General features: G+C 42.1%; 1 protein-coding gene across 2 annotated transcripts; it reads right to left on the reverse strand.

The window, feature by feature from the left end:
• Nucleotides 1–652: 652 nt before the first annotated feature.
• pyroxd2 (pyridine nucleotide-disulphide oxidoreductase domain 2) lies at nucleotides 653–14694 on the reverse strand. 2 transcript variants are annotated; one of them, XM_086259542.1, is made up of 17 exons: nucleotides 14510–14694; nucleotides 14156–14175; nucleotides 13972–14065; nucleotides 8354–8427; nucleotides 8090–8245; nucleotides 7780–7933; nucleotides 7606–7667; nucleotides 7431–7528; nucleotides 7191–7332; nucleotides 6966–7100; nucleotides 6814–6886; nucleotides 6310–6463; nucleotides 5516–5667; nucleotides 3893–3999; nucleotides 3396–3516; nucleotides 3100–3196; nucleotides 653–2286 (listed from the first exon to the last, which is right to left on the reverse strand). In XM_086259542.1, the coding sequence occupies exons 1-16, from the start codon at nucleotides 14631–14633 to the stop codon at nucleotides 3126–3128; spliced, it is 1737 nt and encodes a 578-aa protein (XP_086115668.1). In that variant the 5' UTR covers nucleotides 14634–14694; the 3' UTR covers nucleotides 653–2286; nucleotides 3100–3125. The 2 variants fall into 2 exon arrangements, with proteins under 2 accessions (XP_086115668.1, XP_086115669.1); XM_086259543.1 differs by lacking the exons at nucleotides 653–2286; nucleotides 8354–8427 and having other exon boundaries at nucleotides 2317–3196; nucleotides 14510–14629.
• Between the last annotated feature and the right edge of the window lie 632 nt (nucleotides 14695–15326).

The following is a 15326-nucleotide window of genomic DNA, read 5'->3' on the forward strand; positions in this document are numbered from 1 at the left end:
CAGGTCATCGTAGTCAAAGGAGCTTGCAAAGAAAAGCGTCTGGACTTCTTTAAGTTACTTGAAGACGTTTCACCTCTCATCCGAGAAGCTTCTTCAGTTCTAAGGTCAAACGGTGGAGAGTCCCAGATATAAACCTAGTGGGAGTTTCCCCCCACAGAGGGACAAAAGCACCCCCTGATGCTCCTCTAATCGCCTGAGCCAAGGTGTGAAACTGGGTGTGGGTCCCAATCAGCCAGAGTTTCGGGTGTGTTCATTGTGAAACCTGGCCCCACCTTATCATGCGAATTCCTGAGGTCAGATGGCCCAGGATGTGAGTGGGCGTTAAGTCGTCTGGGAAGGGATCTCAAAACTGGATTATAGATGGCAGAGAGTTGGTGTCGTAAACCCCGCCTCTGTTCAAAGATGGTCGCTCACAGTGGACATAGATGGCTTCTTTCACTCCTCTTTCAAACCATCTGTCCTCTCTGTCCAAAATGTGAACATTGGCATCCTCGAAAGAGTGTCCTTTATCCTTAAGATGCAGACGGACTGCTGAGTCTTGTCCTGTGGAGGTGGCTCTTCTGTGTTGTGCCATGCGCTTGTGAAGTGGCTGTTTGGTCTCTCCAATGTAGAGGTCTGAGCATTCCTCGCTGCACTGTACAGCATAATAATAATAATGGATACTTTATTGATCCCCATGGGGAAATTACTTGTTTTTCTCTGCATTTGACCCATTCACTCAGTGAAGCAGTGGGCAGCCCACTAAGCAGGCACCCGGGGAGCAGTGTGTAGGGACGGTACCTTGCTCAGGGGTACCTCAGGGTAGCCGTTAAGTGGATTCGAACCGCCGACCTTCCGATCATGGGGCGACCACTTTACCTACTGAGCTATCCACACATTGTTAAGTTTGTGTTTTGGCGTTTTGTCTTTCGGGTGAACCAGTTTTTGTCTGAGCGTGTTGCTGGGTCTGAAATACACTGGGATGTCGTGCTTGGAGAAAACTCTCCTGAGTTTCTCTGATACACCGGCTACATAGGGGATGACAATGTTGTTGCGTCTGTCCTCCCTCGCTGGTGTCTGGTCTTCTTTTCTGTGCCTCTTTGCTGACTTTAAGAACGCCCATTTAGGATAGCCGCACGTTTTGAGTGCTTCCTTTACATGTGTGTGTTCCTTCTTTTTTCCTTCAGGCTTAGAGGGAACATGTTCTGCCCGGTGGTGTAGGGTCCTAATTACTCCAAGTTTGTGTTCCAAAGGGTGATGGGAGTCAAAGAGGAGGTACTGGTCCGTGTGTGTGGGCTTCCGGTAAACTTCGATGTTGAGTTTGCCGTTCTCTTCAATGTGCACAGCGCAGTCCAGGAAAGGCAAACAGTTGTCCTTTGTGTCTTCCCTGGTGAACTTGATGTTTTTATCCACAGCGTTAATGTGCGCAGTGAAGGATTCCACTTCTTGTGTCTTGATTTTGACCCAGGTGTCGTCCATATATCTGTACCAGTGGCTGGGTACTCTTCCTTTGAAAGAGCCAAGAGCCTTCCTTTCCACTTCCTCCATGTAAAGGTTGGCTACAATAGGTGACACGGGGGAGCCCATGGCACAGCCATGTTTTTGTCTGTAAAAGCCTTCGTTGTATTTGAAATATGTAGTGGTGAGGCAGAGGTCTAACAGTGTGCAGATCTGATCGGGTGTGAAGTTGGTCCTGTCCTCCAAGGAGCTGTCTTCTTGTAGTCGTTTTCTGACAGTCTCCACGGCCTCCGTGGTGGGTATGCAAGTGAAGAGAGAGACTACATCAAAGGACACCATGGTTTCATCTGGATCCAGGGTAAGTTTCTGGACCTTGTCGGTGAAGTCGGTGGAGTTCTTGATGTGGTGTGGGGTGTTCCCCACGAGAGGAGCAAGGATGGTAGCAAGGTGTTTAGCAATGTTATAAGTGGCTGAGTTTATGCTACTGACTATGGGTCTGAGTGGGACAGCTTCCTTGTGGATTTTAGGAAGTCCATAGATGCAGGGTATGGCATCCCCTGGGTAAAGGCGGTGATATGTAAGGCGGTCAATAATTTTGTCCTTTTCAAAGTCTTGAAGGCAAGCTATAACTTTCTTTTTGTAGCTGCTTGTGGGGTCTCGCTTTAAGGCTTCGTAGGTATTGTTGTCACTGAGGAGAGTAGAGATCTTTGTATGGTAATCTGTAGTGTTTAGGACCACGGTGCATCTCCCCTTATCAGCTGGTAAAACAGTGATGTTGTGGTCTTTGCTCAGGGAAGCGACGGCCTTCTTTTCCTGTATCCTGTATTTCCTGTATCCCCCAAGAATATCCTTTCAGGGTGTGGAAAAGAAAAATCAACTTTAATTTGCATTAATAAGGTTTTAAGATATTTCTAAGCTGTTAAAATGATTTTAATAACCAACAAAAGATACATAGTAAAAGATTGAATTTAAAACCGATTAGGTCACATTTTGTGAGTTATCCACCATTAATTTCAGGACAGGACAGGGCATGTCTCACAACAGAAAATTATTAAAACAGAATTGTATATTATAATGTGGGTAAAATACAATTGCTTCAAGCTATTTCTTTTGGAAAACACCTATGTTTTAGTATCATGACACTCTAAGCTGTGACATCAGCCCCAAGTGAAATAAATGCAACATAAGAAACAAACAATCATACATGGTTTAAAGGAAATTAGACATGGCTTCAGTTTATTTAAAAGTATTCAAATAGAGTAGTAAAATGTTCCTTTGTGCATGACTATCATCACTTCACAGTTTTTGTTAATTTAATTAAAACAAGAATTAGTTTTTCTAATAATACGTTTGCATTCAGTTTGCTTTGGTGGCATCAGTAATTTTCCGGTGGCTCACAGGTTGGTGTTGATTTTGTGTTTTTCCACTGGTAAACCTTTCACGTGGCCTTCCTGTCCAGACCTGTTTTATTGCGCTCTACTTGTCATTTTTTATCCCATGTCATTTGTATTATTACGTCAGTCATTTAACTATTAAATCATAATGATCTAATCATAAGTTAATCTAACAAGTGGCTGGTTTTTGTTGTAATATGACATTGATTTTTTCAAGCTAGTCACATTCACTCTAAAGAAATGTAGTGCATAGATAAGCGGACCACACATTGATAATGTTATCTGATAATGCCCTCAGCGACGTTTCAAGTCAGCGATGACGGTAAGGGCTGCATTCCAGCCAGGGGAACCCATCACACCCCCACCTAAAAATGACATATCGACATGGAAAAATTAGCCATCCTGGCCGTCATTTATCATCAGCAGTGAAGGCATGGGCACATCTTAAGATCAAAGGTTCATTAAGTGTGCTCTCTAAGACCAGCTAACATTGTATTATTACTGTACAACATAATAAACAGCCTTATTTGCAATTCTGCGTTCAGCTGAGCATTAAAAGCAAACCTGGATGACAGCCACTGCCACACAGATAGAGCCCTTTAATTGGTGAGCGGTAGTCTGCGAGAGAGGGCAAGGGTCGTGTTAAGTAGAGCTGGTCCAGTGACATTGATCCATGGAAGATATTCTGTAAAAACAAGACCAAAAGTTTAAATTCCCCTTTTGTTTTTCCTTCCAGGGCTATAAGTAGAAAAATAGCCTCCCTTGTGGTTATTTACTGTTTTCTTCATACAAAGGAGGCAGAAGCAAATGCAGTTAAGCGATTAAGTGTCACACAGTGTGTGAACTTTGATTCTGGCTCGTGCTGTAATAAAGCTGCCTGTCACCATTAACTGCTTATACAACAGCCACGTCCCAAAGTAGGCAGTTAGTGACTGAACACTGAAAATAATGCAAATGACTTCCTCATCCAGTGAACAGCTGACTGTGTCAAACAAATAAGTGGCGTGTCAACATTCAAAGTGTTGCTCAGTGCTACAGCATCCACAGTGCATAGTATCTACCCCTCCAGTGAGCCCAAAGATCCTCTCCAGGTCAGGAGGGGCCAGGATGTCCCTGCCCACCACGGACTTTTTAAACCCAGGGGCGTATTGCTCTACCCAGTCAAACACTGAGGAGACAGAAACAGACATGCTTTTCACTCAAACACATTAATCAACATACACGACATTTAAAGAGTCCAATTCATTTGAATATTTTAATAATTTTGGAGAAAATATATTCCTAAGATTCACCAGTCAATTTGTAAACTTGACTCATTTTGTTCCATTTAAACTGTAAGAAAATGTCTAAGAAAGTTCCCTTCAGTGTCATTGAAGCCTGCTACAGTGAGGCTTTAGAGCTTGAAAAGAAGGTAACTGGACTTCTTTAGGTTTTTTTAAAGAGGGTTAAGGTCTCATCCAGGAGGCTTCTTCGGGTATTTAAATGCTAGCAGGTTTTATCCCATACATGAGCCAAGGTTTGACAAAAGGTGTGGCTCACTACAACCAGAGGTTTCAGGTGCACTGGAATATCATGCTTTGATAGTTCCTCTGATAGACCTGCTACATAAGTGATGACAATGTGGTTCCATTTCTCCCTCATTCTGTTTCTCCCTTGTTGGTTTCTCACCTTATTTTCGTGCATCTTTGCTGATTTGATGAAGGACCAGTTGGAGTAACCACATTTTTTGGGAGTTTTTTTTACTTGCATGTGTTCCATTGTTTCCCTTTCTAGATAAGAGGGAACACTTTCTGCCTGGTGTTGCAGGTTCCTGATCACCCCAAGTTCACATTTCAGTAGGTGGTGGGAGTCAAAGAGTAGCTACTGGTGTGTGTGTGTGTTTTCAGTAAACTACAATTTTGAGGCTTCCATCCTCCTAAATGCACACAGCCAGAAATAGCAAACTATTAATCTTTGTATTTTCCCTGGTAAACTTTATGTTTCTATCCACTGAGGTCACATGAATACTGAAGGCTTCTACTTCTTAGATTTTGACCCAGGTGTCATCCACATATCTACTGTGGCTAGGTTAGGTGCTATTAATTTGAAAGAGCCAAAGAGCTTTACTTTTAACTTCCTTCATGGAAAGGTTGGCTATGGGAAGTCCATGGCAGTACCCAACCCCCCACACCAAAACAATAGTTGCATTTAACATACATGCTGCTGAGGTAGAAGTCTAACAGTGTACAAATCTGATCGAGGTAGGGCTGGTTCTGTTGTGTAAGGAGCTGTCTTGCTGTAATCAGTTTCTCACAGTCGCCACTGCCTTGGTTGCAGGTATATAAGTAAAAAGCAAGACCACATCAAAGGACACTATGGTTTCATGTAGATCTAGTGTACGTTCAAGGCTTTTTCTTTTGAAGTCAGTAGAGTTTTTGATATGATGCGGTGTTACCCACAAGCACAGCTGAGATGGTGAAAAGGTGCTTGGAAATGTTGTATGTGGCTGGGAGGTGGAACATCTTCAAAAAACTTCAAGAAGTCCAGTCACCTTCAAGATCTTAAGACTACTATGAACTGGATGACTGTGAATCTAAACAAACATACTGCCATAGTAAGCTAGAACTAAATCTACCAGCAGTAAACATGTTTGGCACGCTCAAAACATTAAGAAGTCCAGAGAGTGGAGCATTTGTGTTTCTAACCAGTGTCTGCAAATGCCTCCCGGTCCTGGTCTGTCCACTCCCTGCCTTCTATATAATAGGGGGTGAATTGGGTAAAAAGTGACACCACATGGCAGCCAGGGGGAGCCAGAGTAGGATCCAGCACAGAGGGGATGGTCATTTCCACCATAGGCCTACAAGACCAGAGGAACATGATGCAACCAGATGATGGATTGACAAACATGTTGGATAAAGATTTTCTAAAGATATATTTGGGTGATAATGTTCAAGTAAGTGCTGACTGTGAATTCTTTTATCCTTAGCGGGATGTAAACTAGTTCAAGGGTAAGTAAGTGTTATCTGTGAGATAAGGATACTGCACGTGGACTACTTATGTGAGTAACCTGGAAAAATATATGTTGAAAATACACAACCTAAAAAAATTGTATTAAACTATATGAGAAAGTATATTTTATTGTACAATCTCAAAGGTTTTAAGGTTGAAGTGCTAAACATTCACACTACTCACTTTAATACGTTCTACCATTTGCAACTACACAGTTAATCCCTTATCTCAGTAACAAGCGCCTAAAACTTTGCCCTGTATTTTCCAGTTCACTAAGAAGTGTACATGTGCACTGCACAAATCTGTGCTTGAACATTAACTAAAGCTAGTTTTCTTTTCTTCCCCAGAACATCCTTTGTAAGCCTTTGTAAAGGCTTATTCTATTCTATTCTATTCTATTCTATTCTTCCCTCAGTGGGACATTTCAGCTTGATTTGGCATGCACAAATCTGACATTTTTAAAAGAACACTTATGCGAAGACATGTTCACCTTGCTGAGGGTCGTTCATTTTTTGCTTCCTTATATGCTGTTTCCAAAACATCCACACTTTCGCAGTTCAGATGGATTGAGCACTGATGGTGTGATCCAGGTTTATCACCTGGTGTGGGAGATGCTAAGAAGTTTGGCAACTTGTCTATTGCCACTGTTAAAAAAAAAAGAAAGAAAAAGAAAGAAAGAAAGAAAGAAAGAAAGAAAGAAAGAAAGAAAGAAAGAAAGAAAAAAGAGATCACAACAGGTAAAATGACATGGAATGAGTGTATGTGCTTCATTTTCTTTCATTTTCTTAATAAACTTCAAATTTTGGTCGAGCGTGCAGAAGACACTGGAAGCTGAATAACTGTTGAGACCCAGTTTCTTCATAGGATTAAACATCTGATACAAAACCCACCAAAACAAACCATTTTTCCAAAGATGACTAAAAGATGTACGTTTTTACCTCAGTATATTATATTGCCAGTCTTAACTTTAAGTTCTGATTGATGAAAGACTCACCGTTGATCTTGGTAACAGGTGAAGTGTAGTCGATCTGGTCTACTGCTTTGATGAATTCTGAAGAAAGAGCAGACTGTAGTGATACAAGAGGTCAGAATAAGGGACTTTGTTCAGAGCTTTGCTTAGAAATGGTGTTCAGTTTTCTGAGTTACCTGTGGTGTCAGGTTTTTGAAGGTAATATATGGGGTAGCATTTGATAAAACAACTTTACTGTGGATTTCTGTGCCGTCCTTTAGCACCACACCCTTAGCATCACCATCTGAACCAACCAGGATCTGGCTTACATCCTGCCAAAGATAAATGCAAGAAGTTAGGGAAGCTAGAACATAATTTCCCATGAATCCATGAAATAAACAACATCAAATCAAGGTGATTACCTTTTCTGTAAAGATGTCAACACCATAAGATCGAGCAGCACTAGCAATAGCCTGAGACACACCTCCCATGCCTCCTTCTACATAACCCCAGGCACCCTTTTCCTTCTCCACCTCTCCCATCACATGGTGCAAGAGAACATACCTGCAAGTCAAAACCATCAAGTCACTTGTAATTCTGTCCAGCTAGATCTAAGATTACGAGAGTTTGGTTGTCATAGGCTGCTGTAAAATGTGTCTCACCCACTGCCAGGATTACTAGGACTGGTCATGGCTCCTATTACACCATCAGTAGCCAGAGTGGCTCTCAGTGGCTCAGAATCAAACCACTGAGTGAGAATCTTTCACACAAAATACACGTTATCTATGCAATCTAAAAATAAGAGGAACTAACGTCTTTGTTTAATCGCTAACCAACCTTCATTATTGGAGCAGTTACGATTTCATAGAAGTCTGGAAGATTTTTGCCCAGTTTTAGACCTTTGGATTAAGAGCCAGAAATATTAATGACTAAATTAATGCAGTGTACAAATTAAGTACTTGCTAAATTTGGAGAATAAAAAATGTTTAAAAAATAAATAAACCAACCCACCACATCTGAAGATGGGCATCAGTGTTTTAGCTGCAGCCACCCTCCGTCTCAGTGATCCAGAAGTGAAACCTGGAATATCTACAGGTGGAGCATCCAGGAGAGGGTTCATAGCATCTGCTAGCCTCTCCAAGTGTGCAACAAATTCAGGATAAGCCTGTATGTATGTTGAGGAATAGGTGAAGATGTAGGTAAGCAAAGGTGTGTGGGATTGTATCACATAGAAATAAAGGTCCAGCAAAGCAAAGAACATTTTTTTGGATCAACCTAAATGAACAATTACTTATTGTGTTTATTTTCAAACCTAAATCACCTTAGCATCCTTCTGTGAGAACTTGCCGATCTCCATCTGGTTGGTGGCCAGATCTGAGCCCAGAGTGAGAGAACGTGGAGGAGCACCTCTCACCCCTTCCTCCAACATGGGGGTGAAGGCATGGGGGTCTCTCATATACACCTTCAGCCCATGTTTCTGAATTTGTAGAAAAAGGGGGAAAAAATGATGAACTGCAGCAAGGCTAAGGACTGATATTATCTCATGATATCTAGAATCTTTCTTTGTGATTCTGGTTTTGTGTACCTTGAGCTCCAGGTCTCTGTATATGTGCGGTCTTAACAAACTGAGCAAGTAGGAACACCTAGAGAAGCGGAAACCTGCAAACCAATGTAATTTCTCTTAGAGGAGTAAAATTTTAGGTTACTTGCATAACCTACGGTTCCCAGAGTAGCATGAGTGCGATATCTCACTACGGGATGCACCTCCCTGCATGAAGCATGTCTCTTCTGTATCTCTACCAATCCTGATTGGCTGGTGATTGTAACGACCACGTCGGGCATAGCCTCCCACCTTTACAGTTTTTTCTGAATGCTTAAACCCTAACTGTGATTCCTGTAGCACAATCTCTAAAACTATTCAGACTTATAGCAAAACCACTCACTGAGTTTGCAAAACTAAAAGCACAAAAACTGCTTTGCACTCAGTTTGCAATTTTGTAACACATACTTTGCAAAACTGTAGGCACAATTCACTGCACAACACTCAATTACCAAATTTCCAACACACTCCTAGCAAAAGTATACACATGTATGGCTATCATTAACACTAATTTGCCAACTGTCTGGCACACTTTCACATGTGAAAACTTTTTTAGATAATTCGTTCACTTTGCAATCAGCCTAAGCACTATAATACAGGTAAGCTGTGTGTGCGGAGTACAATGGAGGGAGCAGAAAGAGTGAGAAGAAGAGGAGGCCGAGGAAGAGGACGTGGAGGTGAAGAAGTAGGATGAAGAGGACGACAAGGACAAGGAGGAGCAAGAGGAAAATGAGGAGGGGGGAGAGGAAAATGAGGAGGGGGGAGAGGAAGGGTAGGAAGAGTAAGAAATAGAATTACTGATGACATCAGAGCTACAATAGTGGACCATGTAATCAACCGTGGAATGACCCTGAGGGAAGCTGGCCAACGGGTCCAGCCTAACTCGAGCCGCTACACTGTAGCAAGTACCATAGGGACATCTTGAAATGAGAATCGGTTAGTACAGTCACTTCGCACAAAGACTTGTAGCACTGCCATATGCCAATGAGAAACACACCAATACCATTGATGTAAAAATACTGAAATTGTTACTTTACAGAATTGCTAGATGACCAGATGCTGGGGGCAGAGGAAGCATGTTCACTGCAGACCAAGTAACCCATATAGTCATTATGGCGATTGCAAATAATCCTATACTTGGAAATGAACACTTGTGTTTGTTTTGATGTGTTTGAATAAACACCAGTACTTGAAGTTTGGATCCCTCTATGCTTATGGATCTATGACAGAAGTATGAGCTCAAACTGACATAGCCTACCTTGTGCACAGAGAAAGCAAAAGCCAGATGTGTTTTGTATTCATACCATCAGTGTGCAGTTGGCGCATTGTGTGCTTAGTAGATGATGGCTTGTGTGTACTGTTTGATACGGAAACACCACTTTTACGAAGGTGTGAAGAGTTAGTCTAGCTGTGTTTGCTTTTGCAAGAGAACTACAATGTTTTGATTATTGGGTGACAGGTTTTCTTATTTGTGTGAAGAGTTTTGCAAAATTAGCCAATAGTTACAAAAAATGTGCTTAAGCAATCAGAAAAAACTGTAAATAGGTTGCGCTATTAGATAGCCATTATTTAAGATAAGCACCTCTTCTTGCTTTGCCCCAGCACGAAAGGTTGCTTGGTAAGACGACTCACTCATGCTACTCTGAGAACTGGGGTTACGCAAGTAACCTAACGTTCTCTTTTCAAGCATTTGTTTCGATGTGTCACCATGGGAAATGGAGACTCCCGTATTGCCAGACAATAGTTATCTACTTTTATTTCAAGCAATCATGGCAATATATCTCCACAAGCAGTGCCGGTCCTAGCCTGTTTGGCTACTCCCTCTGCCCCCCCCCCCACCCCCACCCCCCCCCCCCCCCCCCACACACACACACACACACACACACACACACACACACACACACACACACACACACAGACAAAACATAAAGCTGTTGTACACACACACACACACACATATGAAGAGAGAGAGAGTATGCATAGTATGGGGTTCAGTTTGAAAGAAGCCCTGAAAGAAGAGAACTATTTGTGCAGGTGGAAAAGAACGAGGCATGCTCTGAGCATGTTCACTCTCTCCTCTGACAGACAAACTGTCATTTTGATTGAGTCCAGAGATAAACTGGGGAATGTTATATGTTGTACTGGAGCCAACACAATCTTTTTGCTATTTATTATGAAGCCCAGGTGAGCCACGCCAGAAAGAGCCAGTCATCTAAATATGTTGCCAGATGAATGGCCCCCTGTCTCAGCAGTGCTATCGCCACTTCTGTGAAACAAGCAAACACTTTGGGGCTCAGTGACAGACCAAAAGGCAGCACTTTGTAACAGACACCCCGAAGAGCAAACCTTAGATACCTCCTTTGTGGAGGGTAAATGGGAATGTGAAAATATGTGTCCTTCAGGTCGATGGAATTGAACAAGTGGGCAGTGGAACATGCTTTATCAAACAAGAGTGTGTGCTTGTAAGGTTCAACACGGAGACAGAGCCTGTTGTTGCTGAAACAAAGTCTCCTTCCTCAGCAGCTTGGGTGTATGGGCTCCATACGCATATCAGCGAGGGGTCGATGGGGTAGCAGAGCCCTTACAACACACTCCAGAACATGGCAGGTGAATGGGAAATATTCAGCTTCTCCACCTGGGGTAACAGAGGAGGCTGTCAGGCCATTCTCTTCTTCCTCCCGGCATACTGACTGACAGGCTGTGTGGGTTAGCCCTTCAGTGGCCTGCCCTGATCTCCTGCCTGAGTGGGGGTACTGGTGGTAGCTGGGACTTCCTTCGTTTGGAGATAGCAAATTGAGTGGGAAGCCAGACGAACACCTGCGTGAAGGTCTATCTCGGGGCAGGAGCAGGTGTTGACTCAGTTTTCCGGGGGAGGCAGAGCTTGAATGCCTCATCCTCTCTCTCATATTTCTGCTGAATATCCCATCAAGCACGATCGGCATGACCAAAATGTCCTCCTCCTCCCTCTCTGACAGGTTTGTCAGGTTGACCAATCTGGCTCGCTCGTGCAACGCCATCATCCCCATGGATTTTCTTGTGGCTTGGACTGCGCAGTGCTGCATGCTGAGTGAAATATGTGTGATCACAGTAATTTCTTCCCAGACATTTGGGTCAGGTCTGGTTGCCATGCCCCCACATAGCACTGGCTGGTAGGAAACAAAAATGGGGGAAACATTCAGTGCCATTACAGCTAAAAGCCACCGCTTTGTAGGCCCTCTCGGTCACGATGGACTGAAAGCGGTCTGCCTTCGATGGGAGTATGGGGCTCCTGGAGGAGGCTTTAGCCAGCCATGAATGGAGGTGGCCTGCAACTAGCGGCTCCATGTGGGGCACACAGAGTAGGCCGTGCTTCTCTATGCCCTCAAAATCCAGGGAAGAAGGCCCTTGGATGGCGGTTCTGCTGCTGAACGGGAGGCCCTCCAGGAGGCAGTTACCTCTTCCAGCAGCACCAGGAAGACTGGGAGACTGGGAGTTCTCTTCAGAGAACCACTGCGGCTAGGCCCAGCTGTGAGCCCCAGCCTGTGGTTCGGTTTCCGTGACTCCCCCCTTGTCACCACCAGTGACCACTTCCAGTGGTATGACACCCGATCTATGGTGACGATTTGGGTTCAGGAGAAAACAGCTATGGGAATTAGCTAACACTCCTGTCTGTGGAAAGTTAAGCTAGTTAGCCCTAGAAGGTTGAGATTGGGCCGAAATGAGGAGAGGATTGTGAATAATGTCTATGTAGTAACCAGTGATGTAACGAGTAATCTAACGAATTACTATTCCTATCGTTACAACGCTGTTACCGTTACTAACAAGAAAATGCAGCGCAGTCGCATTGCTATTTTTCAACAAACAGATGGTTGAAGCTGCGTTCAGCTTACCGCATCTTATATCAGTTGCACGGAAGTAGCTGTCTACATAAGTAATCTGGGCGCTACAGCTTTAAGCAGCTGCATGCGCCCCCGACGGCGGCAATCACTTTCTGGCAGACGATCACTTTTTGGCACAACACCTGGAGCTAAGGGGCAAAACAATCGCATGAGTGCTGCTGTTTGACTCAGGAAGAATCGTGCTAAGCCAATCACAACTACTTTAAGATGACAAAGCAACAAGGTGATATATACCAGAGTCATGATAAACAATATATACGCAGCGTTTTTTCCTGAATAGTTTCGTCACGTTTACTATCTAAGGACAGCAAGCACTCTCTGCTTATGACCAAACAAAAAAACAGCCCATTTGTGTTGGTGGAAAAATGCACCATGTCGACCAATCAAAAATAATATGGCAACATAACATTTGGTTGTTTAGGAAGAGGGGGAAGTTTTAGGAGTGACGGCGAGTGAGAGAGACTGTAGAAAAAGAGAGAGCGAGTTTTGAGATGTGAGAGATCTGTGACATTTAGCGTGTTTGGGTTAATGTGTTGTCTTGTGTAGTTAGTGTGTAGTGTTGTGGATAGTTTTGTGTTGTGTGTCAGAACAATGAGGCGACTGCTGTCTCCAGGTAAAAAACAGGAGTGATACACCTGCTGCTGTCAGACCTGCAGGTATCAGGCTGTGATGTTCTCCTTTAAGGTGGACAGAAATTATGTTTTTGGAGTCGCACAAATCATTTGTGGCATCTTATTGAATGCAGAACAGCTGATTGTTATGTAATTAGTTTGAAATGGTTATTTTAAAAAAAAGGTAAAAGGTAAAATAACAAAACAAATAACTTTGTTGTTTGCAAAACTTGTGCATAGGATTTTAAAATTGACAATTGCATTTAAAGTTATGGAAGTTATGAAATATGAAATATGATTCAATAAACATGTTTGTGGTTGTTACAGTAAAAATATAACTTTTTCTACTCTGATTTTATGTTTTCTGTCTGATTTTAAATCAATTGTGTTAATACAGTATGTCAAAATGAAAACATAACTGTAAATTCAGGCACGTGAGGTTGTGCTGAAAAGAATGATACCAAACAAGGCAAAGTAAATAGTTTTTAAAGGTGTAATGTAGAGGTAAAATCAAAAGTAGTAAAAAATGGCCAATTATACCCTGGACCCCAGAGGGTTAAACATTTTTTTTAAAGTAACGCAATAGTTACTTTTCAAGTAATTAATTACTTTTACAATATTGTAACTCAGTTACTAACTCAGTTACTTTTTTGAAGAAGTAACTAGTAACTATAATTAATTACTTTTTCAAAGTAACTTGCCCAACACTGGTAATAACATAAGCTATTTCAAGGTTGGTGCCGATCAAATTGGTGGACTAAGATACATGCTCCTCCTTCTGAGGAATACACAGGAAGGTACATCCCATAGTGAGACATCGAAACAAATGCTAGGAATGAGAACAGTACGTGACATAACACACATTTAATAAATATTAAATAAAGCAATTACCAGTAAAGGGTGAGTTCACCCAAATAAGAGAAAACCTGTATTTCTTCAAACAATTAGATAGTTTCCATAAAAATCAGTGTGTGATTGTTCAGTGTCACTGTGACTAGTTTTTCAGTGGAGGAAATTCTTGCACCCCAAAATTAACAAATGTATTTTAAGTTTAAGAAACAGAAACAAATATATACTTTTTTTTATATTTAATTGAGCTAGAAGTCAATCCTACCAGGGAAGATTTCCTCTGAAACAGCTGCACCTCCCAGCACATGTCTGCGTTCCAGCACTGCTGCCTGCAGACCTCCCTTCTGAAGATATGTAGCCTACAGGCATACAAAGCACACATCACTTTCACCACAGTACTGAAACCTTACTGCAAAAGCAGGTGTTAGGAAGTAACTATGTAAACTCACTGCCACCAGTCCGTTGTGTCCTACAAAGAGATGTAAAATACGCAATTTAAAACCGATTCCGATGCATGAAGTTTCAAAAAGTTGTTCCATAATTAGGTTTTTAAAATATTTTGTGTATACAGTGTGCCCTGCAGTAATGAGTTCAAAGTTGAATAATTAAGATTAAACTATGCACAGCCGTAAACGGAGTAAATTCAGTTATCTTGGAATGCAATATTTATTTTACTATACGAAATTACCTTATTTATACTACAATCCTACAAACTCAGATTTATCGTTTTTGCAAAATCTATCGCCCGTTATTACAGTATACGTCGCTCTCTGCATTTCTTTCCTACAGTCCACAAATCTCACCTCCACCGATGACCAATGCGTCGTAGTTTGATTTTAAAGCAGTGTGACTTGACCTGGAGCCTGTCACTGTACCCGCAAGGGTCACAGCCCTCCACCATCGGTTAGCCAACGCTGCTAGAGCCATGGCAGGAGTTTGGACTCTTCCACTTCAATCCCTCCCTCTTTTGTGGTGAAGTAGATCCGGGTTTCATACTGGAGGCGACCCTTTATGGACCTCATCAGTTAGGGAAATAGATACAGAGATATGGAAGTAAACTATAGTAGTTATATGATGTATAATGGTTCACTTCTGACGTATTGATAAGAGAGGGAGTGAAATGACACATGAACTTTGCACAGATAGCTAATGTGGTATTTCTGTCACATGAGGCAGTTTTTATACACTTTGAGTTTACGCTGTTACAGTTAAAGTTTAGTACACATCCTTCTTCTGCCCTGATACTGGCTACGCCCATAGCAGAAATACTAGGATACATAAAATACATTTTAATGTGGATATTTATTCGATTTAAAGTCACAAAGTAATTTTAAAAAAGAAAACCAAACGTGTTGGTGTTATTCTGGAAGTGAACACATGGTGGCGGGGTTGTTCCATTAATATCAGGTTCACAGTTCGCGTCAGCACATCGGTAATATGCACTGTATGTATTGTACGTACAGTTCAAAAGTGGGGAGACTCACTAGCGAATTGAAAAGAGCAGCATTGTATATAGTTTTTTATTTTATTTACAAGGATCTTGACTCTGCTCCCTGCTTCAATTTAAACACAGTAGCATACTTTCAATATCAAGTCACAGGACACATTAACATTACCTCT

Source organism: Aulonocara sp. 'chitande type north' Nkhata Bay, linkage group LG13, assembly GCF_057382095.1.
Source record: "Aulonocara sp. 'chitande type north' Nkhata Bay isolate Kocher_YH1m ecotype deep benthic linkage group LG13, A_spYH_male_GT1.1, whole genome shotgun sequence".
In the NCBI taxonomy this organism is placed as follows: Eukaryota; Metazoa; Chordata; class Actinopteri; order Cichliformes; family Cichlidae; genus Aulonocara; species Aulonocara sp. 'chitande type north' Nkhata Bay.

What these genes read in the sequence shown, in the direction of transcription:
- pyroxd2 (XM_086259542.1), bottom strand. Translation starts at nt 14,633, where the DNA reads ATGGCTCTAGCAGCGTTGGCTAACCGATGGTGGAGGGCTGTGACCCTT. An exon ending in CGCATTGGTCATCGGTGGAG is followed by an intron (nt 14,176 to 14,509) that starts GTGAGATTTGTG and finishes ATCTCTTTGTAG; the next exon opens with GACACAACGGACTGGTGGCA. An exon ending in GGAGGCATTTGCAGACACTG is followed by an intron (nt 4,000 to 5,515) that starts GTTAGAAACACA and finishes CTGTCTCCTCAG; the next exon opens with TGTTTGACTGGGTAGAGCAA.